The sequence below is a fragment of the Glycine soja genome, chromosome 1, assembly GCF_004193775.1.
Source record: "Glycine soja cultivar W05 chromosome 1, ASM419377v2, whole genome shotgun sequence".
Classification (NCBI taxonomy): Eukaryota; Viridiplantae; Streptophyta; class Magnoliopsida; order Fabales; family Fabaceae; genus Glycine; species Glycine soja.
In genome coordinates, this window is record NC_041002.1 from 48,147,726 (window position 1) to 48,174,079 (window position 26,354).

Consider the following 26,354-nt stretch of genomic DNA (forward strand, 5'->3'; position numbering starts at 1 on the left):
TTTTATATTTTTGAATGTCATCAAAGCACATCCTTAAACTGTAGTAACAACTAACAAACCTCAACATACCAAATAGAAGAAAACATAACAAACTTAAAAGGCAAATTCTTCCACAAATTCAGTCATAAATAAATATGCAAACAAGTTTTCATTACATCCGAATTAGCCTACTCATAATTCTGCAGAATGCAGCATCTACCTAATCAGCCGATAAATATATCAGATACTCTAACTAGCTGCAACTTACAACACTGAAACTAAATCCTATGGTAATAAACATCAGACACGTTTGAAACAATCTTTAGATAAGAGAGAGAACACTGTAAACATTAATAAAACAGCTGAGTCATGAATGTTGTCAGCAAGAGTTCTTGAGGATCGAGAGTGAGCGTCGAACATCAACTTAACTATCAGGCAAAGATATGTTAATATCAGTGGCTGACTTTCTTGAGTCTGGCATAGAGTGCATGTTGACCCAGTTGTCTCTTCTAAAGGCATTGGGAGGAGTGAGGTTAGAGTTGAGGGTTCCAGAATTTTGCAGTACATGTGCTCCACCCATAACATTCACATCCTCTTTTTCGGCATTGGTTGGAGGTGGTGGTGTAGGAGACACTGCAATGGTTGGAGTAACAGTTGCTACTCCATAATCGCTAGACTTTGACTTCTTTATTTTCTGTTCTTGCTGGCTGCTTGGTAAAAAGCTTCCCACCACCACCTAAACATAAAAAAGGACCATGCATAAGTGCCTTTAGGTGAGCATTTCCTAACTTTATTTTGGATATTGATTTTACAAAATTGATTTTGATTAAAATCAGACTTGGAGTGAAGTGATTTATATTGAGAAACTTCTATCTCAAAAGTATAGTAAGCAAACTTGATTTTGATTTTTAATAACCGAAGATGACGTATGTTGTAAAATCACATTTATAACATGCTCGGGAAACATGCAATAAGTGATCCTTTATTTGAGGAAGAATTATTATACCTTAACTTAGCCTAATTTATAGCAGAATCTACAATAAAGTCTACCGACCACTTGTCATGACATGCAAGCTGGCTGTCTTCAATTCTCAATCCCATTTTGTTTGACAATATACTTTGGGAATATTATATGGTTCAGTTATCAAGCATATAAGTACACATGCACTTATCCATTATTTTGAGCATATACTAAATGAGAAGAGAAGGAGATCACTTACCTGCACAGGGCTGGCAGCTACAAGAAGACCAGCAACTCCGCCACCTACAACACGGCCATCAGGGCTAGCCAACGAGACCGACATTCCACCAGTCCTGCTTCTTGTTCCTTGGTTATCAGTAGGCATGAATGATCCAGACAAGGAAAGTATCTCAAAACGGCCCTACAAAAGAAATGTTTTCAGAAAAATGAAACTTAAGGTAATATAGGTATAGGCTTATAGCACCATCATGAACAAGTCAATAATCAAAAAACAAAACTACAATTCCCAACTCAACGATGAACTTAAGCAAATTATCATCAAGTACCAGCAAAGACAATATCAAAACCACATTTCTATGGCAGTCATTTCCATACATAAAGTAAAACCTAAACCATGCAGTCTTCTTAATATGAAAAATAATTTGATAAATATAAATATAAGCTCATTTAATTCTCTTACAGTTTCTTAGAATTTGGGCTTAATGCCTAACTCAACCCCCTACAATACATGAGATACATGAACATATTTATTTGCTAATTCCAAGCTTTAAGCTACGCTTTAAGCTTGTTGCAAATAAACATTTATTTTTTATCTAAATAAGAGATAAATAGAAAATAGAATGTCACGTGGAGGTGAAAAGACACCAGACAAGAACTTTGCAAGGAGATCCGTCCATGGTAAAATGAAGAAAGCTATGAATAGTAAAAGCTGACAATGGTAGTAGTAAGAAGACAATCTACCAGCAGAATTTAGACAAACAAAACAAAAAGAAAACCCCAAATAAGCCAGGCAGCAGCAGCAGCTTTCTGGATCTGGTTTGAAAGAAAATGTCACTAGAAAGACACCATTAAATGTTTTGGCAAGGCAAATGGTAGTGGTGAGACCTTAAAGGCTTAAACAGAATAGCTTGAGTATGACGGGGAAATCCATTCACGGGCTTTTGGCAGCTGGTAGATTGGCTCAGCATGAGCCTTTCTGTGGTAATTCTTGGCTGGAGAGGTCACTGGAAAACTTTCAGCCAAGGCAGAGGACCACTGGCAATGGCCAGAGAAGCATTTCAGGTCGCTGGAAGGAGGAATTGGCAGCAGAAATTGAAAACTGTGGCTGAAACATGATGTCAAGTTAGAAAAAATCCCCAGAGATTGTCACCAGAAGGTTGTGGTATTCTCCGGAAATTGCAGGTCACTAGAATGATTCTGGTAGATCAAAGGCAGTAATAATAAAAAAGAAGGATGATAGTAAGTAGTAACTAATAAGAACACTTGACTACTTAGAATTGGAGCATGTAAAACAAAAAAACAGTTCCATATTTTCAGAACATGGCAGTGGAATTGTGATGGGACACATCAAAGATTCACTGGCAATGTGCCTTCTTTGTCTGTTTATTACTACTACTCTAAATCTTCCCTATATGATTTTTCATTATTATTATTTCTCACGAATTATTGATCATAAGATATAACCTTCTCCTGAACTGCTATTGATAACAGATAGCATAATCACTGACACTATTGACTACAAATATTAGTAAAATTGCACCATATCATTGAATTCAACTTTCTCACAGCCACAATTAATTTACTAAATAGTAAGTATTTGCAGAACTCAGGACAACATTACTAGTAATTCAATTTGTGTCTTGACCATAAATAATAAATATTAGCAATATAATTATTTTTGTAATCCCCAAAACTTGTATTCATATTCCTAATTTAATGTCATGAGCATTAATTACATACAAATAAAATATCAAACAGATGCAATATAGCCTAGACAACAAGCATAAACTTGAAAAAGAAAAAAATAAATCACATCAACAATAATGGTTCCATCTTGAATGAGTCATAAAGGTCATTATGAAACACTAAAAAGAATAGGCACAAGGAAGAGTGCAAGTTTCATTTATATATGCTTAATTGCTTATTTAGCTAAGTCTACAAGTTTAAGGCAAGCAAAATAAAACAGAAAAGGTGTTTTGGTCTGACAGAAGTTCCAAATGAATTTATGAGCTTTAAAGTTAAAACAAATTCAGGATTCTTGTGAAAAAATGGATTAAAATGTCATGGTAAAAAAAGGTAAGCTTGCAAAAATGAAATAAAATAAAACAATGGCACAAATTACTGCCGCACCTCATAAGTTAAAGTACCCCCAGAAGAATCAGGCTGACGAAGTGTAACATTTGAAATCACACCATTAGCAGATAAGATACATATAGCTCGTGGTCCTTGTTGAGAAAAGGATATCACCTTCATCGTGATGTCCTACAACAGCCGAAGAATGAAACAAAATAACCTCATTCAACTATCTTTTGGAAAAGGTTTTAGCATCGTAAAATATGAACATTGCTTAGGGAAAGTATAAATGAAGGCTTTTCTCCTTCAAAAGTACAAAACACTAAGCTTTCTCCCATGTATTCAAACTTTTTTGCCATGAACTAGAACCATGTTAACAGTAACACCATAGAAGTCAACATAGAAAGAAATACAATTGTTTGCTCATCAAATTAATATCGCCAAAACCAATGTAACATCCAATCCTATTCATTAGCAACTTTGTTAATTCCCACACCATATAGCATGTTCTCATTCTCTCTAGCAACACCACCCCTTTCTTAACTATTTCCATATTTCAAATTAGATGATATCAAGATTTCTACATATTTATTCATAAACATCTGTGAGTTTGCCAATCCAAAACAACGGCATTAATATGCAAGTCTAGGAATCATAACCAAAGTAGATAGACACAAACCTATGATAACAAAAATGCTAATATAGAACAATTATATGACACCATGTAAAAACAGAAAACTAATGCTTGCCTAACAAATGATTTCTATTTATAACACCTTACACCACACAGAAATTCATAAGGCTTTCAACTATTTTCAATTTATTTTACTGGCAGAACTCCTACTGAATAGATGTCTAGATATCCATACTCCATACCTAGCCAGAAGCAAATGCTTATTTCGTATTCTCATTGGTTTTAAAGGGGGGGTGAGGCGACAAGGGAACAGTATTCCAGGAGTTGACTTGAATTTCCATTTGCAAACTCCACTCATAAAACAAAGAAAAAGTTGCATATACTTGTCATCCTTATAACTACAAATAAATAACAATTAAAAAAACAGATATTTAAGCAGTTTTTTCAGTAGATTTATAATTCCAAATAAAGGGGTAGCAAATGGTTAATGTCTATTTGAAAATTTTAATGTATACCTAGAAACCAGCAAGTGAGCAACACCCTACACACAATGGATAGTTTTAGTCTATAAGACATAACCAGTGGTATGACAGAAAATCAGGGAGGCACATATCACATAGTAAGGGTCTATTTGTTTCCCATTCTTGAAATCTATTTTCTGTTTTAAAAAGAAAAATACAAAAAAAAAATGTTTTGATAAGATTAGTTTTTGAAAATTGTTTTAAAAAATAATACTTTTTTAGTTTAAAATAAATAAATCTTCCAAGTTATTTTGGTTTCTTACTTTCAGTTTTCTGTTATCATTTTCCCCACACTATCTCATCATCTTCCCCCACTCCTACTATCTAAAATTAGTTTTCAAAAAAATGTTTTATAATATAGTTTTTTAAAACATAAAAAACAAAAATACAACCAAAAACACCTTACATTCACATCACTACAGGTACTATTTACCCTCAAGGATAAGAATAACAAGAAACACTTGATACAAATTCAAAGCAAAAGGAAACTCATGCAAATTAAATGAAGCTTTTCCCTTGTCCTGTCCCAGGGAAGCATACCTCGCCAGCATTGACAGTGATGATATGCGGCATAAAATTTGTACCATCAGAGCATGCATTCAAGTCACCTACAGAAGTACCAACAATAGATATTACTTAACTGAGTTGACACGTAGAAAGTAAGCAATAATATCTATAAAAAGCACCGATATATTTCCCCCTGGATATTTAAATTATCTTAGAAGTAGTAGGAATTTTAAAGAAAAAACACAATATTGGTGACATTTTCTAATCCAATTAGGATTTAGGATAGGGGCCATGCCATTCAGAGATTAAGCAATGCCAATATAAATCCAAGACAAAAGACTCTGCTCCAGAAGACTAGGCATGACCAACCTAAATGATAATAAGGTTAAGCTAAAAAATAAGCTTACCTTTCAAGAAATACCATGTCATTTCAACAGAAGCATTCAATCTCAATGATATTGCATATTTCATCATCCCCCCAAAAAAGTAAAAATGTAACAAATGAAAGTCAAGAGAGGCAGACTCCCTTGCTAACACAAATTTCCTAATCCGTGCATGAAATTAACAAATTTCCCAAGTAATTCATTGTACCTTTCTTTGCAAATTTTCTTGGTACAAAAGGATGGCTTGTAAGCTATTAAAAATAATAAGGAATTTGTCATGAATTTGTGGAAACTAATTCACAAGTTAGACAGGAAGCAAATTCAAAGACCAAGACAAACAAGTAAATTCACAATCAGAAACAGAGAAAAGTCATTTGATAAGCCATATTAATTACCAACAAGAGCAATCAACACTAAAATCATCAAAGAGACAAAAACAAATGCATTACCTAGATAATCCAAACCAACTTTTTTTGATGGCTTATAGTCCATCCCCCGCATTTTCCCCCGCTTCCCGGAGGAAAAGTCATTAGAAGGCGGAGCCGACGACGAAATTGGCATTGGTGACAATGCCATAGTGACTGACCCATCAGGCCCATATTTCCTCGGCCTACCCCGTTTCTTCTTAACTGCTGTTCCATCCAACCCCGCACTCACAGGTGAGACACCAACAGGTGCAGCTGTAGCAGCAGCACCACCACCATCAGGGACATGAACCTGGTTTGGAGCTTCACTCCTTGGCGCCACATGGTAAGCTGATGGAGCTTCTGCACCTATCACTGTAACCCCAGAACTAATACCTTCTCTGGCTTCCATACAAATATTGAATTTTCACTCCAAGGCCTATATTACCAAACCAACACCTACAATCCCATAATAGAATAGAGAACAATTAGAAAGCAAATGGATTACTAGAGCATAATTCATTACAAAAAATTATAGCTTTTAGCAAAAGCATCAATGCCTGCAAACCTTCTACAGCATGTAACAAAAGCACAGTGAAAACCCATCTAAGGATCTCACCGACAAGTAACAAGGTAAACAAAGATGCAAATTTTAGTTTCACACAAGAAGCTGCTTCACTTTATCAGCAGAGATCCATTAGGGACTTTAGCTTTGCAACAATGGAAAAAAAAAATTAAAAAGGATTTCATCACTTCGGGTTCAGAGTAAGTAGAGAATCATAACAAGAAATGCAGTTGTTTTCTATCAAAGATAAGTTTTTGGGTTTTTTCTTCATCACAGGAACCAGAAATTTACCTCTTAACAAGAGATGAAAAAGAAAAAAAATAATATTAGCCACTAAAAGCAAAATAACGAAAATGAGTAAAATAGTACAATTATAAAAAAAATTAAAAAAAAAAAAAAAAAAAACAATCCCTATTTGGCTAAAATAATTATGAAAAAAAATTGGTGAAATAAAAAAAATTATTCATTTGCTTCAAATATTTCTCAGGCTGGAGTTCAGAATAAAGCATAAGCCATACAAAAACATCAAAGGCTTTTCAAAAACATAAAAACAAACAACACCCTTTAGCATAAATCTGCTTCATTCCCAGCATTATCCCAAACTTTAAAAGACAGAAAGCTGAAACAAAGAGGGGGAAATAGTAATAAATACCAAAAATAAAAAAAAATTGAAACAAAATTTCTTATTTATTATTCTCTTATGAAAAGCGTATCAACTTCAGTGTGTGGATATTCTTCAGAATGCAAAGATCATGACCTGTCACTGTGATTCCACACTTGAGCAAGCTTCTTCCAAAGCTGAAAACTTGTATTCAGATTTCTTTTTCAGCTCAACAAGATACTCACTAACTCAACTGAACTCACCCCAGAAAATGAAAACACAAAAACAAAATGAAAGAAAGAAAAAACACAAAGAAGAAGAAGAAGAAGAAGAAGAAAACACTGTATATGTTCTGGAAAATTCAATTCAAAGCAACTTACAAATTTCAGGAGGTGAAAAAAACCCGTTGGCTGGTTGGTTTTTCCAAAGCTGCTTGAATTGAAAGTTGAAAAAGAGAGAAAAATGGAAAGCTCAAAATAAATACTACTACTGTTACAGCAATTAAAAATAAGGGAGAGAAAAACAAGGGTGATAAAGTGTATTTAAATTAAACAATAAATAATATTAAAGGTTTTATTATTATTTGATTTGAATAAATTCCTAAACCCGATAAATACAATTTGGTTAAGAACAATTTGACGTCCGTGATGAGCAATTTAAAAAAAATCAAAAAATAATAATAATAATAATAATAATCATAATGTGTGTGTACATATGTTGAATCCATGGTTAATATGGTAAATTTGTTATAAAGCAATCTAATTTAAGAGGAAATAAAGTGGTGCCTTTTTCTTTTTTTATTCACCAATTAATTAATTTTCCTATTTAAAGCTGCAAAGACAGGGTTGGACGGCCAAACCTTTATGTTGCCGCTGACCTCCTTTTTGTCTTTTTTTCTCAAAATGAAAGATGATGAGATTAATTTATGTCCTTGATGTCACTTTTAATTACCATGTAATGCCACTGAAGTGGAAATCTTTTTCTTCTATACTTTTGCAATTATTTATACTGAAAATTTTGTTAAATACATTGAATGTGTTGGTTTGGTGTTCATTAGGATTGCTTCCATTCACAAAATTGAAGTGTGACCAGACAAAAAAAGTCTTTGATTTGATTCATGTAATAGTGATATTTCGTTCATAAACATCCACTATTATAATAATATCATTTTATGTGGAATAATCTGTTTATCTTTTGAATACTTTCAAAATATATATCGCCAATTACTACTTCTTTGAAAATATCAACCTGACAATCATCTTAATTATTTGCAGAGTAAAGAAAAGTTAAAAATAAAAACATTAAATAATTTTTAATGGAATTTAATGTTCCGTTTTACTTTTCATATTATATAAATCATTAAAAGTAAAGCAAATGACATTAACACCCTATTTAGTTTCTTCGAAACTCACACATACATTTGTCGTCATCATTACAGAAAATACACTTAACGATGTGTCTTAGTATAGCGTATTTCAAATAATTAAGAGAATTATGGAAGGAAACAAAGAAAGAGATGATATCAAGTAAATCTAAAAAAATTGTAAACTTTTGGACTATTAAGTAGTTTTCTTATAATTAATAAAAAAATCTAATTGATTTTTTTAATAAAAAATAATTTATTTTAAAAAAAATTGAATTACTTTTTAATAATTCAATAATTTTCTTATATTCTCTTCGTTTCTTTTCAATTGTCTGATTTTTAAAGATTTTTTGTTTTTATTTATCTATCATTTATCCAAGATTAAAATAATTATTATTTTATTAATTATATTCTTACGTATTTTTTAATCTTTTATTGTGGAGTGAAATAAGAAATTCTAGGACTATTTTATTTAGTATGTCATAAAAAACTAATTGAATTTTATTTTCTTGTGAATAAAAAACTAATTGAACTTAATAATTACTACTATTAAAGTTTACGGGTGAAGTTAGATATTATTGGTTTTCTATATAAAGGTGGTATGAAGTAATGTATTCATGACATAATGCATATGCATACAATATCTAATAAAGAAAAAGGAAAGTGATGAACAAGACGAGATCTCTTTATTACGTATTAGAAAATCTGAAAGCACACAGTGTCACGTGACAGTGGGGATTGGTCATTGTAGCAGGTAGCCAGCTGCCTCAGTTAGGAAAGACTTTCCTTACCCGTGAGTGAAAGAGAAAATAATAATTAATATTTTTTGATAAATACTATAAGAAAAAATAAAAGAAAAAAGCATATCTTGCCCACAAAGTCATGGCTTCCATCAACAAATTTAAAGTTACGTTTCATCTAATCTAATCTAGATTATTATAATTTTCATAACGTTTCACCTGATTATTTTCAAATTATAATAATAATAATAAGGAAAAAAGTTAATGTGAAAAAACTGACTAATTATGTACTTGGTGTTTAATTTTAGGTGGGATCAATTTTCAAACCATGTTAAATGCTTATCATGATGGGTGTAAATTACGTTTGGATCCCTTCAGCTTTATCGAAACAACACTCTACCTAGATTTATTATAAATAAAAAAAATACTATATTCTTACAAACTTATTTCTCAGACAAAAAAAATAAATAAACAAATTTATTTCTGCATCTAATGACATGGTTATTGACCGGAAGAGGGGTAGGGGAAACGTGAATTAGTTTTGAACTTTTGCTCAAACCAAACCAAACCAAATTTTGCTTGATCCATAACAACCAAAAAATATCGAGAAGAATATATGGCAATTTAAAGGCTTCTTTTTTATATAGTTATTTTTTTCTTTTTGGTACAAAATTTGAAGGCTTTTAAAAGAATACTAAGGATTTTGATTTTAAATTTTTTTTTATTTTTAATTATAAAAATGTCAAATATTTTTATTTTACTTATTTTTTTTCAAAAAATATAAAAATAGTAAAAAAAAAAAGTTTGCACAGGCCAAACAAATTGTTCTTAGTGTGTTTTTCTGTTCACATGGCAAAGCAATTGTGAATCTGTGTTCTAATTCATTTCTTTGCAAACTCAAAATATGCCTTCTTTATCCATTTACTTTAGTCTTTAATTTTTGTAAGTCTTTTTTAATCATTGGTGTCCAACATTTATTAGTTTTAGTGATATTAATCTTTGTCGATAACTTAATTGATCATTTTTAAATAAATTTTTTTTAATTATATTTTTTTTATCCATAAAACTCAAACTTAAATTTTACTTAAAAGATAGTTCAAGACAATTCAAACTAATGACTTGTCATTTTGTAGTCTAATTTGTACCATAAATTATTATTTTTTAAATGTCCTTAAAATAATCACAAAATTATTTTACATTTGAATCACTTTTTTTAAAAATATGTTACAAACTGGACATAAATCACACAAAAATAGCGATACAACAAATTTTTGAAACCATAAGAAACAATACAACTATAATATGATATGATATACAAAATTAATATTTTTTTATCATTCAGAAAAACTAAAAACACCAAACAAAGGCACGAAGACCTAAAATATTTTAATATATAAAATTAATATAAAATAAGTTTTTAAATTACAAAAGGCTTTATGTCAAAAAATTTGAAAAAGAATTTTTTTTAAGGAAAAAAATTACAAAAGAGTTGAAATTCATATTTTAGAATTAACAAATCATTATAAGCATAATAAAACACTAAAATTTATCTAACTATTTTGACATCCCAATTTATGTTGGTATAAAAATTTAAAAAATAAAAATATAACTAAAAGTATTTGGCATATCCGTATATATGAAAATATATAACAAATTATTTTGGCCATATCATAATGTTACAATATGATATTAAAAGGGTTCTTATAATGCTAGAGGTTCAAGAATTTAATTAACTTTTTTTTGTAGATTTAGAAAACAAGTTGATTAAGTTAACAAAAGACAAAGTTACTTAACCTCTATAAATTATAGTATATAGGGTTTTTTTCGGTAGAAGTAAAAAATAAGTTAACGCAAAAAGAATAAAGTGCATTTTAATTTTTAATAGATTTAGCCTGGAGTGTTTTCTTAAAGAAACCTCAAAGAGCACATATGTAATTTATCCTAATGTGTGTAAAGAAAATATTTTTTTTTTAACACAAGAATATACAATAAACATAAATAATTAAATATAATACTACCGTAGTATCACATATACTATAACTTTTTTTACATTCAAATAATGAATGCGAATCTAATGTACAAACACGTCTTTAGAGTAATTTAAAGCTGGCAAGCGGGGGGAGGGGAAATCATTCACCCCAAAAGTACATTTCTTTTGTTTTGGCCAAACATGGAATTTAATTATGCATAGGGAAATGATGTTTAGTGTGAAAGTTAATGCACAAATATTATATTGGCTGATTTCCGTTAATTTTTTAACAATAATTTCTGAAAAATTTTAGATTTTAAAAATTTTAAATATTTCAATTAAAATCATTTTATTTTCAAAATTTTGTGTTTAGATAAAAAAATTTAAAATAATGAGAATGAAAAAAAAAAAGATATAATTAGTATGTTAATTCTCGATCAATATTTTTAGGAGTTCAGATGAAAATAAAAGAATGAAAGTTAATGCACAAATATTATATTGGCTGATTTCCGTTAATTTCTTAATTGTATTCATTTTTAAATTATATAATTATCCAATCAAAACAAGACAATTAGAATTCGTTCAGGTCTTTTACGAGAAATCCTCATACCAAATAGTATAACTCGTTTGTTTAATACATGTACCGACTCAATTATATAACTTAACATGCTGAAAACTCAAAGAGAAATATGAATTGTTAATAGCACGAAGTAATGTGCGAATGTTATTATTTGATTTACAGCAAACTAGCAATTTAAATTTTTTTCTGTAAAAAAGCAATTTAATTTTTTTTTATCTTTTCAATATCCAATGAAATATGTACATGTATTTATCGTGCAAATTCGTGTGGTATATTTTCATACGGAATAGCATATCTCAAACCCAAATAGCAACATTTTAAATTTAACTTTTCAAATTATAGTAGCGCTTTTCATGTCTAACAAGGCTCACAGGCCGTACTTGTTAGTATAATATTCATTGCTATTCTTTGAAATATTATGATAATAAATCATAGATCAAAACATGCGTGTAATGCAAATACATTATAATATTCAGAATTCAAATTGAATTATAAGTCCTCCTAATACTAGCTGTACATCAGCTTCCTAAAATATAAAATCTTCAACCCTTGCCGTGACAAAAACGATTTTTGTTTAGTTCCACAGTAATCGATTGCTTAGTAGTATGATAATACCTTAAGAATTTAGCATAATATAATTAACCTTTTTTTCTATGCGTTGTTGTCTTTTTAATTGAGTGTAGCATCTTTGTCTAATCTTTTTCTTCTTATGAAATTTCAAACACAATCATTAACACCAGATTTTCTTAATAAAGAATACATACCTTTGCTTTCTTTGAAATCATTATAATCGAAATCTCGCAAATATACTCATTTTCAAAACCAGATATTTCTTCCTTTTTTTTCTAATACATAAAATAAATAAAAATTTCAAATTAAATTGACTTAATGTCACCTTTAACCCATCATATTTCATATTTATTTCATTTTAATACATTAAATTTTAAAAAAATCATTTTAATTTTTTATGTTTTCAAAATATATAATTTTAATTTTTAAAATTTTTTTACTTGAAATGTTAGTGTTATGTTTATCATTTAAATTTTAAAATAATTAATTTAATATAAAATCAGCTAAAAAGGGGCACTATTTCTATATAAAACACAGAACATTTTCTTTATGGAGTTGGTGAAATCTACGTTTCCATCTTCGAAATACTGTTTTTGCAGCTATTTACAAACTCTACATTCAAAAAGCAAAATTCACGGGCAAGTTGAATGGTTTGGAGCATATATGACATCTAGAGCACGTTGTTGCACCCAGAACTTCTCCATGCAATAAACCCCATAGCTCTACCTCTATCCTTAGACACTCATGCGTCAAAGTTGATTTTAATACAACTTCCAATTGGTCTCCTCCAAACAGTTGCTAGTGGTTGTTCCAGCGCCTCCTTCATGTGAATCTCCATCTGTTCATTATTTGCCTTGGAAATAACATCTTCAAATTGGATTTGAATATTTGGAATTTGGGTATGACCAGGATGTACCCGGTTCATTTATATTCGAATTTACCTTATTATCTAATCCAATCAAATAAAATGAGTAATTTAGATTGGTTTTTCAAGAAAGAAAAAAAAATAAAATTTAACTTAAATCAATTTATTTGTAAATGATTTGGGTTGAATTGGATTAACGAATCAAAGTATTTAAATTTATTTGTTATTTTTTTTAAATTTAATATTTTATATAAACCAAATTTTTTATTAAATGAAATATTGAATATATTACTTATAATTTACATGTAGTCAAATAATGGAAAAAAATATGAAGAAATCATATTGTTGTCATCATCATCACATAAGCTAAGATATTATGTTAAACATGATTTAAAAATTAAAATATAATAAATAAGTTTAATCACCACATCCAAGAAGCTTAAAAACTCAAAAACTAAAACTATTGCAACATAGTTGGAAAAAAATCCAATGTTCTCAAGTAATCAAATAAGTAGTGCAACCGAAACTATTGAGAGTTGAAATCCTAATTTTGTGAGTGATTAAATGAAATCATGAGAATTGAGAAAAAAAAAAAGACAATTTCACACAAGGTGATTTATATCTTCTACAAGAAAATGTTTATTACCAATGGAAAAATAATATTTATCTAACTATTTTTTTCTTCAATGTCATTATGTTTAATTATTTAATAATTCAAAAAATATAAAAGTGTGAGTTTCTTGATGTTTCTTATTATTAGAGTAAAATTGTTTATAATTTTTTTTAGGAATGACATGATATTATGGGGACCACAAAAAGTAACTTAAGAAATCTAGTTAAGAAATTCTCATAAGAAAATGCTCTTAGTTGCTAAGTTTAATAATAATAATATTAATGTAAATTAATGAGTCAACTAGCTAGGTCAGAGGATCGGTCCAAATATTAAAACCTCTTATCTATCTCAAAATTCAACCGGTTTAAACGGATTAAGTCGAAATTAATTTAAACACAAAAAAATATTCAACTCAAATCATCTTGGATCAATTCATATTCGCAGCAAAACTCATATCCATGAATATCCCTTGGGTGTGAGTTGGTTATTTTTTACAAATTAAAATTATTACAGTGACAACTAAAATTCATCACAATATTTTAAAAAAAAAATTCTAGTTAAATTATTTTTCATTGAAATATTATTATACATGATGACGATTTTTAACCGTTAGTATATTAAATTAATTATTCTAAAATTTTAAAATTAAAAGAAAACTAACCTTTCAAATAATAAATTATCAATACATTTTAAAAACATAAGTAACATTTTAAGCCAATTAAATAAAGTGCGTACAGTGTAGATTCAAATAGAGGTCAAGGACAAAAGTCCAATGTCATAACCCTTTTATTTTCCACGTGTAGGACACCCATATGAGCAAGTTGGATTTTGGATTCAGCCATATGCCGTTACACTTGTCCTAGGTTGCTTCACCTTTCAGACACTCTTACTTACCACTTAGACTAGGTCTCTCTCTCTCTCTTGTCGAATCACTAGTGCAGGCCACATGCTGTGTCTATTATACCAGACGGTCAAACCCAACATGATGGTACTTTGTCTTCAAACTCATCCAAATCCAAACATAATGAATTGCAAATTCTATTTAATGTAATCAATTATAGTTATTTTAATTTAAAGCACCAATTCAGTAGGTGATTGACCCAATCAGTGTACGTTTAATTTTGTTTTGAATTTGAATTCTGTTTATAAATAAAAAGATTTTATTAAAAGAGTTCATTTAATCATTTTATCGTAATCTTTTAATAAAATCTTTTTATTTATAAACATTGATGATTAAATATCGTCAATATAATTAATATTTATTTTATTATATACGATAGAATTAAAAATAAACATTTTAAAATAAAATAGGATATAATATAAGTATTGAAAAATAATATAGTTCAATTTCACTAATTAAAGAAAATAAAACATTTGATCTTTTTTTTATTTTGTTCCCAAACTTGATAAATGTCCATGAAAATTTTGTATCATGTTTTTTTATAGACAGATTATACATCAAACATGTTTTAAACCAAATCATAAAAATGAACGTTGTCGTTGTTGGGAGACGCAAAATGTAAGAAATTTAATTTAATAACGAAAACAAATTTGTATAACGAGAAAGTTTTAATCATGATCCAAACTTTCTTAATTTTTTTTCCTTAAATGTTGAATCATGGATGAGATAAGGTAAGTATTTATATAAGTATCAATCTAATAGAAAAAAAAATGTTGGTGGGTGATTAAGAGAGAAAAAAAATTCAAGTTCTATCCCTACAAATAAAAATTAACAAATTAATAATTAAGATTTATTAATAAAAAAATTGTCAATCTAACATTGAGTATAAATCATCTGTTATTTAACTTGCCATAAGTCCTGAGTTTAAGATCTAAATTAATTCTTAAAAATGTTTATTAAATGAGAAAAAGTACTTCAAATTTTTTTTTTTTTAAATGAGTTTATATATTTTTTGATGTCATGTTTCTCAGTTAATTTCTTTACAACTTCACACTACAATCAAACTCATTCAATTGCTAATGGCTTGTTTGGTTTGATGGAAAAGAGAATGAAAAAAAAATATGACAATTTTTAATTCGTCCATTATTTGGAGCTTTAAATGAGAATAAGTAAACAAAGAAAAAAAAACAAAAACAAAATTGAGTCCCACATAAAAAAAAAAACTTTCCTTTCAATTTGGGAGAAAAGAGAACATAAAAAATGTAAAAATATTTAGGATAAAATTACCCTTATTTATATATTACATCTCTTTTTTATTTGAGACATTTATGTTATTTTAATTTTTTTTCTTCTCTTTCACTTTCTCAATTGTCAAACAACTTAAAATATCTTACCTTTTTTTTTCTTTCCTTTTTTTTCCTACACCTAACACACCATAAAAAATTTATACATGATGCAAGAAATATTAACTTATTTCATGAAAAATATATTAATTATACATATATATATATATATATAAAATATTAATATTTTTTTAAAATATATAATTTAATTATCCATGCATTTAACGGGTACAAAATGTACTAAATAATAATAATAATAAATTATAAAAGATATTAATTTTAAAATATAAATAATCAAGTAATGGAGTACAAATAATTAATATGTTAAAATTAAGATTGAATTGTTTTGATATCACTCGAGTTCAATCCCTAACAAAAATAATTTTTTTATCAAATTATACCTATTTTTTAATTAAACTTTAAATTAGTCAGAGTTCATTTTTCATAATGAATGAAAAGGTTAAAAAAATTAAAATATAATTTTTTTTCTAAACTTAAACTTTGGTCAACAACTCAATATTTGCTCGACAACCTAAATATAAGAAAAGTTTTATGCAACATAAAACCCGATCATATCATGTCAACAAAGCAATAAGACAATTAGTTCATTTGAGGGGTCATTTACCCAACATTAAGAAAATTATTTGGGCATTTATAAAAATAATGTGAAAAACATTTGAGTAATATCAATATATAAACCAATATACAATGTATTGCTCGAAACAAAATGAGAAAATAGACTTTTTTTTATAAATATAATTGATAATTGAGAAATATAATTGAAGTCAAATGTGGTTGGTGTTTGTTTTGGTTTGATAGAATCATTTATCCAAGGGTAAATTCAACCACTACAATACTACGAAGATCAACCAACTGTCCCAATCAAAATGGTTGGGAATTGAAGATAGCTAAATATAATAAAATTTAAACAAGTTAATAAGGGAAAGCTTAATTAAGAATATTATATCTACCAATAATTAATAAACTAAACAAATAAAATATAAGAACATTCCAATCCAATTATGTATATGGCCCAAAGACAAGAATCCCATTCAGGCATTCACCTGGTATTTTCATCAGACCCAAATTATTAATATGATGTGTCACATCCTATTCCATCCATAGCATTGTGATTTAAGTTGCACAAGTGCTAGCCAATGCAAAACTACACATGCACTCAATAAGTTACCAATCAGCATTCCTCAAACAAACGAAAATTCCAGTTCCTTTCCTTTTTGTCATATTTGTTGACTTAACTTCATCTTCCATAATATATAATTGTGAACCAGTGCTCCACAGCTAGAACTGTCATAATCTTTGGTTCATGTGTTCTATGGGTGTTCCTGATCTTACCGTGGATAATAAATAGGAAATAGGGGCATCCTAATTTCAAGTTATTAAACATGGTTACAATATGTGAGTAAATAATTTCAAACACAAATTTATATTACAACCTTTATATCACGTGAAAACGTGATTTTAATCACAAAAACTATTGGTATGAAATCGTCATTAAAAACATCATTTTATCTCAAAATAAATTGATTAGGTAGAGATGATTAGTTTGGTGTCACATACAGAAGCCCCATATACCTCTTGTTAAAGAAAACATGATTTTAATGTTAACTAAACAAAGATTCACTATGTTTATTTAATTAAGATTTAATAGAATTAGTTTTGATAAAACTTATTTTGAACATAACTATATATTAATTTAAAACACGTATTCAAATTAAAATGTTAAATTTTTATTAAAAATATAAAAATATTTTTTAATTTTAAAAGAAGAATAAATAATCATTTTTATTTTTGCAAGTGTGACGGTGATAAATTTATTCATGAAAAATTAAAAAATTAAAATTTAATTCATAAAAATATAAAAAAATATGATAAATATGTCCTACCATTAATTTCTGATTTTCGTGTTAACCTTAATAGGTCTACCTACGAGGCATATGTCAACACCCGATTTTGTAATCCTTATTTTATTTTTATATTCCATTTCAGTTTATCTTTCTCTATTATATTTGTTTGAATAAAAATTGAATAAAACGGAAGACAATATTTTGGGCCAGAAACCCAATTTTCAATACAAGCATACATGGCTGTCCAACCGAAAACAACAAAAGAGACAGAAGCATTTTGGGACATAACTGAAGTCTCGGTTTGGGTTTCCTCTGGACTCCAGCAACACCAACTAGCAGCAGCTGTCTCCAAGATTCCAGCAATAACTTGCCAACTTGTGCCGCATAAAAAAAGAATGTTCCTACAAGAGGACAAATATCAATTCCCCAGATGAGGAACCCAAGCTTCTGGCTCGAACTTATAAATACAATGACTATGGATAGATTTGGTGATGCGGGAGAAAAACGAGAAAAAATATTTGCATTATAATAGAAAGAAAGTACCCAAGCTTATAAATACAATGGCTATGGATAAATTTGGTTGTGTGAAGACAAAAGAATATAAGAGAAAAGAGAAAAAAAATATCTGAATCTAGGTAGAGAGAAAATAATGTGGAATCCACACTATATTTTGAAAATTTCCCCTTAAATGGTAACTTCTCTCCCACAACTACCCCTATGAGTGAATGCGGTGGGGGCAGAGAAGATCACGCAAAAGAGGAGTTGAGTTGAGAGGGAAGAGAGAAAACAAATATGAAGGAGAGTGTTTTGAGAGTCATCAAGTTTCTGGGAAGAGAAGCAGCTTCGGTGGAGCTGTTGTAGTATTTGTGCTATGTTTGTTGTTCTTGCCTGTGTAGCTGTTGTAATCATGTGTTAGTCAGCTAAACTAAAATGAATAATTTGTGAGTAGTGAGTAGATGTTGTATGTATGTGAGTTTTGTTTCCTAGTGTGCGTATTAGTCACCTCAAAAATAAAAAGATAAATTAATTTATTAGTTATCTAATTTATTTTTTAGGTTTGATTTGATCGTTTAATTTTTTTAGATTTAATTTGATCCTCTAATTTTTAAAATCGATCTGCGATATTTTTTATCCTGACATACATATAAATAAATAAAAAACATATAAGAATATGGAATTTAATTAAATCAATTTTATTCAAATTACTTAAACCAATTTTTGATTACATGGGTAAAAGGATCACATTCGTTTCACTATTATCAAATAAAACTTATTAAAAACATCTCCGACTCAAAACAAGCCGTCCAAGTTTACAAAAGAACTCAAATTAAACAACGGAATAAAATAAAGTAAAATATATGTTTGGAACATCATGCAATTAAAACAAAACTTATGCTTCGATGTCACATTCTATTATAGCATTATGTCCCAATGTCCTCTAGCACAAAGTTCTTTAAAGTCAACCACCTAAACATCTACTCCCATGAATACAAGGTATGAGATCATTACAAGATCCAAAAACAAATAATACATAGGGAATAAGTTCTCACATTTTAAATAAAATACAGATAAACAAAGACATAATCAAAATACATTATAAAAATATTTATAACATAGCTCAATTTAATACAATGCACGTCACTTCACCACTTTATCATTTAAAATTTATTTTTCAATCACTAATCACATTACACATGAATCACACACTCAAGTAAAGACGTAACAACACTCATCAATGTCATAATGAACAATTCACAGACATTATACAACAATTATACTAAGAGTCAAACCTATATGCAATGTGATACAATTTCAGTGAAAAACTACACTGGGGCGCTTAGGAGTACATAACAAGACACGTCACACAATGAGTATGTCAAATCACTTTCACTAAGTAAAATCATAAGGTGACAAGTCAGGGTTACTTTGTTTTGCGAGAATGTTCCAACCATATGGGATCAACATAGACTTAAAGGAACACTCAAACTGAGTGTTTTTACCCCCAAGGCCTAAACTCCGAAAAAACCGTTAGAATCTCACCTTCCTCATTCAGGTCCAACCCCTAAAACAACTTTTGCACGCAGACACTGCTCATGAATTATACAATACCCACGACCTCACATTTGTTTTCAAATATATTTAACACATTGGGCTACAATTTAACACTTCAGGTTCTTAACTTGGAACCCTACACTTTTTTTTAACACTTCGTGCATAAACATTTTTCTCAAGGTAAACACTAGTCGGGTTATTGTATAATTCACAATTCACAACACAAGTATTGCCACATCAAGTATTAACCACACGCTTATTCACAATCATATTCCATGTCGACGTCTCACAATTCATCACATATACAATTTATCTCTTACACATAATTTCAATAACAATTTCATGATCCAACATAACAATTTATCACGCTAATATAGTAAATCTTGTCCAAAATACAAACAAATTATACAAAAATGCTTTTCACAACATGGGGAGTAAAATCCCTCAAACAATTTCACATAATCATATCAGAATCAAAGGAATCAAAATCATAGGTCAAAAACACGAAAACACCAAGAGCACTCAATTTATCAACCAATTCGCATCAGAGCATCAATTGATCCGTCAAATACAACAATCTCTTAATTATAATCATAAAGGAAGAATTACAATACAATAAACATCCTAAAACAAACCTTAATTTGATCTTCTAAGGATCCCTACGCATGTTCATTCTAACCCCCAATTGCGATAAACTCATCCCTCACCTCTAAGCGGGGCTCACGTGTGTAGTCCTGGAGCGATAGCGGCATCTTTAACGATTCTCTAAGATTCTTTAAGCTTTTCCTCTAGTTGGTTGCTCTGCTAGGGTTTCCAAACGTTAGAAGAAAAGAGAAGGGATTAGAGCCTCCATTTGTCTCCGTGCGATAGAAATTTCTCTTACCACAAACATTATTTCGAAAATCCCAATGGCGTGGATGTGCAAAAATGAGTTCTAAACTTGGTGTTCAAATTTCACGATGATCCAACGGTTAACAAATATGTGATCGTAGTTTTCCTATGAGAAGTTTGAGTGTATACGAAAAAAGATGAATTTTGGAAGAGGAGGAAGACAAAATGAGATAAGAGAGTACTCTTAGCCTATTATTTAGGTTATTTTTTCTTTATTTTATTATTTTGTAAAAAGAAACTTTATTTTACTCCTTATCAAATCAATAAATAAAATATATTTTTTTTATTTTCTAAGAACATATATTTATTTTATTTACCTTAAAACTATTATTTTAATTAATAAATTATTTCTCCTTATTTATTTAATCATAAAAATCTTATTATTTTCCTAAAACTCTATTCTTTTTAAATACAATCTTTTTTAATTTATTTTAAAAAAATGAGATGTTACATATTCAATTTGATCCTATCATCTAAATTGGACCAACGATGTTAAAAAATTACACTTTGTGACTGCTTAAAATCACTTAATGATGTTTTTAAATTGCTATAAAATGCATATTTAAACGGTAGAATCAAATTTAGATGATAGAACCACACAAATTAATTTAGATGAAGGGATCAAATTGAATTGATTTTAAAAAGAGGATAAAATTGAAGCAAAAAAAATAATTAAAAGACTAAATGGAATCAATTTTAAAATTAAAGGATCAAATAAAATCCAAAAATTATAAAAGACCCAATCAAAATTAAAAAATAAATTAAAGAAAAAAATCAATTTAACCATACTAAAAAAGGAGAAAGAAAAGTGAAACTGAATGAAAGTGTTACTCACACATGTACTGAACCAGACAATTTCCTGAACCCTTATCACACCATTAACCAAGGCCGATAGGATCACCCAAACCATCACTGACCCAATACATTGGATTTCTCGAAGCCATATTGTTACCAATATGTGTTGCAAGTGATGGAATTTCTAATTAAATCCCAAAAGCAAATTGTCACACAACATTCCTCTACCCCCCACAGCAAAAAGAGAACATTAACCTCAACCCCATTTGACCACATCTCTCGTATGATAAAAGCCATGTTGTATTTTGATAGACTCAAACATTTTCTTTGAAAAAAGTAAGATGCCTAATATCCCTGCACTGAGTAACAGTAAGTTCTTAATTCATTTCCAACACCAATTTATCAGACTTTACATTGTGTTTAGAAACCTTGCATATCAAGCAGTGCCACGAATTTTATTTTTTTTAATGATTTTTCTGTCAGAATACTCTGCTGGCCCTAAATGGTTACTATACTATCACTTCCAACTCCACTGGTAAATGAAGCTATCTCCATGAAATGCAATCAGTCTTATACTATACATATGAACGCACAAAGGTTTTTTACATGGACAATTTGCTGTGTATCAAGGAAAGGTTTTCATTCATGCACACTATCATATTCAGCCTCTAAAAACAAATCCACACACTCATTCACAGTGATGCTCTCACGAAAAACTTCCCTATGATAGCATTCAGAACATAACAGAGAAATATTCTGCATTTGAATCCATAAAGTCAAGAAACTAATAACAGATACAAATACAATCACAATAAAAACCCCATCTCCTACTCAAGACGGTTATTAATGCCATTTAATCAACATCAGTAGCTCGAACACATTAAAGGCTCTTTTCCTTAGACATAAAAAACATCAGAACCAAGAGAATGGTTTCAGTAGCCACAGTCACAATTAATTAAGAGCTACATTCGGTTATAGGGACCAATCATAAAGAGAGATTGGAACCAAGTACAGCTTAAGTTCCAGATCTCTGAAGCAAATGTGCAAGAACATGTACACAGTTGCCTAGACACAAAATTATATAAGTACAGCAAAATAACAAGAAGTAAAAATGAAGATAAAATTAAGAAAAGTAAGGTGAGTAAACCATTCCTGCAGATCCACGAAAATCAAATATTTCTTCAAATACCCACCCAAATCATAAGGCCAGACTTAACTCAAATCATTTTAACTACAAATAATAAAGAAAAGAATGACAGAGGATAGATAGTTTTGACTTCTTTTCTGGGTGATGAAGCAGCAGTTGCTTCAAAATTACAATTCTGACAGACTAGTATTTTGAATTATATCACACTGTTGACCCCACATTATGATACCTTTTGAGAAAGGTTCTTCATGCCATAACCAATACACTTTAGAAAAACCGACTGTGAGTTCGGATCTGGTTTGATAATAAACTTCAAATCAAGAAAATCCCTTAGATTTCTGAGAGTTTCAACTCCATGCTGGGAAAGTTTTCCTACACGAACCTTGGAAACATCTTGAGGGCATAGAGCACAAAGAAGAAATAACAAACCCTATAAACCAGAACATTAAAAAATATATTAGGTAAGCCAAAGTTCCACAAATGGAAGCAATTTTCATCTTATATATACAAGTCCTACAAACCCAGATGCAAGACAATAAAATTGAAGTAGTTACTTATTTCAGCACCAAAGAATAGCATTTATGAGTCATAAAACTTCCTGGGAGGTTACATCTCTGCTGCATGTTCTCTTTTCTTTTCTTTTTCTACCTGTTCCATAGCTCTTCCTCTCTACTATCTAAAAAATTTTAAGCCTATATTCTCCCTCTGTTACCAGCCTCAGTCAACCAGGACCATAGTTCTCTCATTTGTAAGAAGTTTTTGTCCATAATTATGTGCTTAACACCAGTATCAATCATTTGGTAAAGAACCATTAAAAGGGGATGAAACTGCTAACAAACTAACCTGATGTGTTGAATCTACCACTCCATTTTGAGCTATCTCCCCTACTAAAGCATTAGCAATCCCCACACCGATATCGTCTGGAGGCATCAAGTCTCTTTTTGCATCATCTGCAAGGCCAGAAGTATCTTCATCCCTTGCTTGAGAAACAGCAGTATCTGCAGAGATGAAGCAACCAGACGTAGTTTCTGCAACCAGCGAAATCCCATATCCAGGAGAGCTGCAACAGAAAATGAATGAATTACATTTTAATACAATATAGCTTTCACTTTTCTACCAAATATATTTCCAAAACTCAAATTAAATATTCAACAATTTCCACTGAATGAAAGGAATCATACTTTCCCGCCTCTGGACCTGATCTGTGATCAGAGAAAATGTGCACATCAGAAACCAGCGGATTGATGATTCCACGGGCAGATTTAATCATGCTATATTCAAACTGAACAGACACTCTTGTTGAAAAAGTAGTTCCTCTAATTTTCCTCACAAAACCCTCATCAATCCAACTAACCGCCTGTTTGAAAGAACATACATATAAGGCATTGAAAATTTTAAATTAACCATCAAATCAAATTATCAAAAATTTAGAAACTTACCGTTAGATTCTGAACAACTGGAACAGACAAAACAACTTCACCACCACCATTGGGAGGTAATCCACGACTCTCTACTTTAAGCTCCAAGTCTTCAAATGGAACTCCAAAGCGCTTCAATATAGGTAAAGTAGTTGACTTGAAGGTATCAATAGATGGATCTTTAGAATCATTTGTAATTCCTGATAAACAATATTCCAAACAGTTTTAATTTAAAGTTTCAACCACCACAATATCTTCGTTTTTCTATATAAGAAGAAATGTATAAATAGGAAGTAGAATACAATTACTATACCTTTGAGCCTAATAGTAAGGGGCTGTTTGGCAAACAAACATAACACAATGAGTGGCTCCAGAAAATAACCAATGGACCGTGAGACACCGCAATCGTGTGCACTGTGTTGTCTGCCACCCATAATAGTTCCAGGTTTGTACTTTAATTTGGTACCTGCCCAACCCAAATAGAATGAATAATCCATCCGTTAAGGGAATCATAGTTTGCTCCAACCAAACTAACTCCACTAAAGTCAAAAAACAGTTCAGATGAACTGCACTAAATTGCTTTTAGCAGTGCACTTAACTGAATTGGTGCATGAACTCTTAAAATTATATAGTTTTATTAAAACTGAACTAGAAAAATAATTCAATTCAGTTTTTACTAAAAATAGTTCAGTTTTTTTTTTATATATATATAGTTTAGTCTAGTTCAGTTCATCAAGTTTAGTTTTTCTGAAGTCTGAACACCCCAGGTCGTGGGTTCGAATCCTCTCGCTAACATTCTAATATAAAACTAACTAACAACAAACATTTGTCGATAAAAAAAAAAACAGCTAAACATGATTAATAATTAAGAAAATGGTTACCGGTTTCGTTGATTTCGACGTGGCAATCGTCGCAGACGGTTTCGAAGAGTCGAAGGAGTGAAATTTCGTGGTTTCGGAGACCAGGCCATGTCTCGTCGGCGCGAATGTCCTCGATGAGAATGGGAGTGGAGGAGAGAGTAGAGAGAAGAAGGCGTTGCCTGAAGCTCCGGCTTCCCTTCAGCCTCTAGTATGTCGTTTTCCCCATTCTGAGCAGCAACTCAAACTCGTGACAACTTGAAGCTGCAGATTTTGATACGGACGAGGTTCGGCTTGACGCAAACCCAGTAAAATAAAGCTGAACAAAAAGGAGATTAAGACTTCAAAGAATAAAAATCGCTTTGAGGATTGAAGCTCTTTTGTTGCAGGTTTGAAGTTGCAGTTCTTTTGAGAGGTGAGACTGAGTCATAATTTTTTGTTGTAGGGTTTCCAAAATGTGAGTGAACTTGGACCTTTCTGTACGTTTGTTTTCCGAACGTACTAATGGCTCAAGCCTTACATGCAAGCTGTCATAATTTCATGTTTTTAATGATTTCTTTTATTTCACATATTTAAAAATAATGTGGACTTTTATTTTGAATTTGTAGGAATTGTGATAATGACTAAACAAAACAAGAGATGGATGAAACTTAAAGATAGGGCTTTCCTAGGGTATTTAAAAGGACTTGAAGACTTCTTAGAATTTGTTTTTTCTAGACTTAAGCCTTATGGACGCAAGCCTAACCAAACAATTAAGTATCCATGTCATAAATGCAATATTTTTTTATAAGACAAGAGATAATGTGATGCATAATTTACTAAGGTGGGGATTTGAACCAAGTTATAGGCAATGGAAGTTTCACAGTTTGATGAAGATTATTCTTCATCTGATAGTGATAATAATGACTTTAATGTTAATCTTGTAAAGGAGCGATGATGGTCAAACCTATTCCATGCTTTATTATATGCATCAATCATTAGATGAGATAATGTACTTTATCATCCAATTTATATTAATGAATAGTCAAATACGGAAATTAAAAGGTTTTATAGATTGTTCAAAGATGTTGAACAATTTTTTTTTACTAGATGTCAAAAATTCTAAAAAATATATTTTATACGTGTGTCTTTCAAATGAAATGTCTTTATACTTTGTTTAATTCACTATTAAAACTATTGATTGAAACTTTACCCAAAGGTAATGCATGTGCTTATTGACTCAATTTATGAGATTTGAAATATTATTAAAAATCTTAGACTTGATTATGTCAAGATAGATCAATATCTATATAATGATTGTATTTTGTATAGAGGAAAAGAGTATGAAAAGCTTGGTGAATGTAGTATTTGGGAAAAATCAAGTAACAAGAAAATAAGAATGATGCCTTTAATAAGATTGCATTATTCATTACTTTCTTATTTCAAACAAAGATTAATCATGTCAAAACATAATAGACTTGTGAAATAAGTCTATGACCACCATTTTTTGTAAGGACAAGAACATGACCTTTGTCTTC

General features: G+C 30.0%; 1 protein-coding gene and 1 pseudogene across 3 annotated transcripts; both read right to left on the reverse strand.

Moving 5' to 3' along the window:
* Positions 1-75: 75 nt before the first annotated feature.
* Positions 76-7,379, reverse strand: LOC114417682 (AT-hook motif nuclear-localized protein 7-like). Of its 3 annotated transcripts, XM_028382779.1 has the most exons (7): positions 7,249-7,379; positions 7,025-7,121; positions 5,748-6,161; positions 4,949-5,016; positions 3,311-3,442; positions 1,200-1,361; positions 395-715 (listed from the first exon to the last, which is right to left on the reverse strand). In XM_028382779.1, exons 3-7 carry the CDS (start codon positions 6,112-6,114, stop codon positions 404-406), a joined length of 1,041 nt encoding a protein of 346 aa, XP_028238580.1. In that variant the 5' UTR covers positions 6,115-6,161; positions 7,025-7,121; positions 7,249-7,379; the 3' UTR covers positions 395-403. The 3 variants fall into 3 exon arrangements, with proteins under 3 accessions (XP_028238590.1, XP_028238580.1, XP_028238587.1); XM_028382789.1 differs by lacking the exon at positions 7,025-7,121 and having other exon boundaries at positions 76-715; positions 7,249-7,303; XM_028382786.1 differs by lacking the exons at positions 7,025-7,121; positions 7,249-7,379 and adding an exon at positions 6,271-7,018.
* A 15,195-nt stretch (positions 7,380-22,574) lies between these two features.
* LOC114417709 lies at positions 22,575-25,319 on the reverse strand (annotated as a pseudogene).
* Positions 25,320-26,354: the final 1,035 nt, after the last annotated feature.

What these genes read in the sequence shown, in the direction of transcription:
- LOC114417682 (XM_028382789.1), bottom strand. Translation starts at nt 6,114, where the DNA reads ATGGAAGCCAGAGAAGGTATTAGTTCTGGGGTTACAGTGATAGGTGCA. An exon ending in AGTTGGTTTGGATTATCTAG is followed by an intron (nt 5,017 to 5,747) that starts GTAATGCATTTG and finishes GTACTTCTGTAG; the next exon opens with GTGACTTGAATGCATGCTCT. An exon ending in TAGCTGCCAGCCCTGTGCAG is followed by an intron (nt 716 to 1,199) that starts GTAAGTGATCTC and finishes TTTTATGTTTAG; the next exon opens with GTGGTGGTGGGAAGCTTTTT.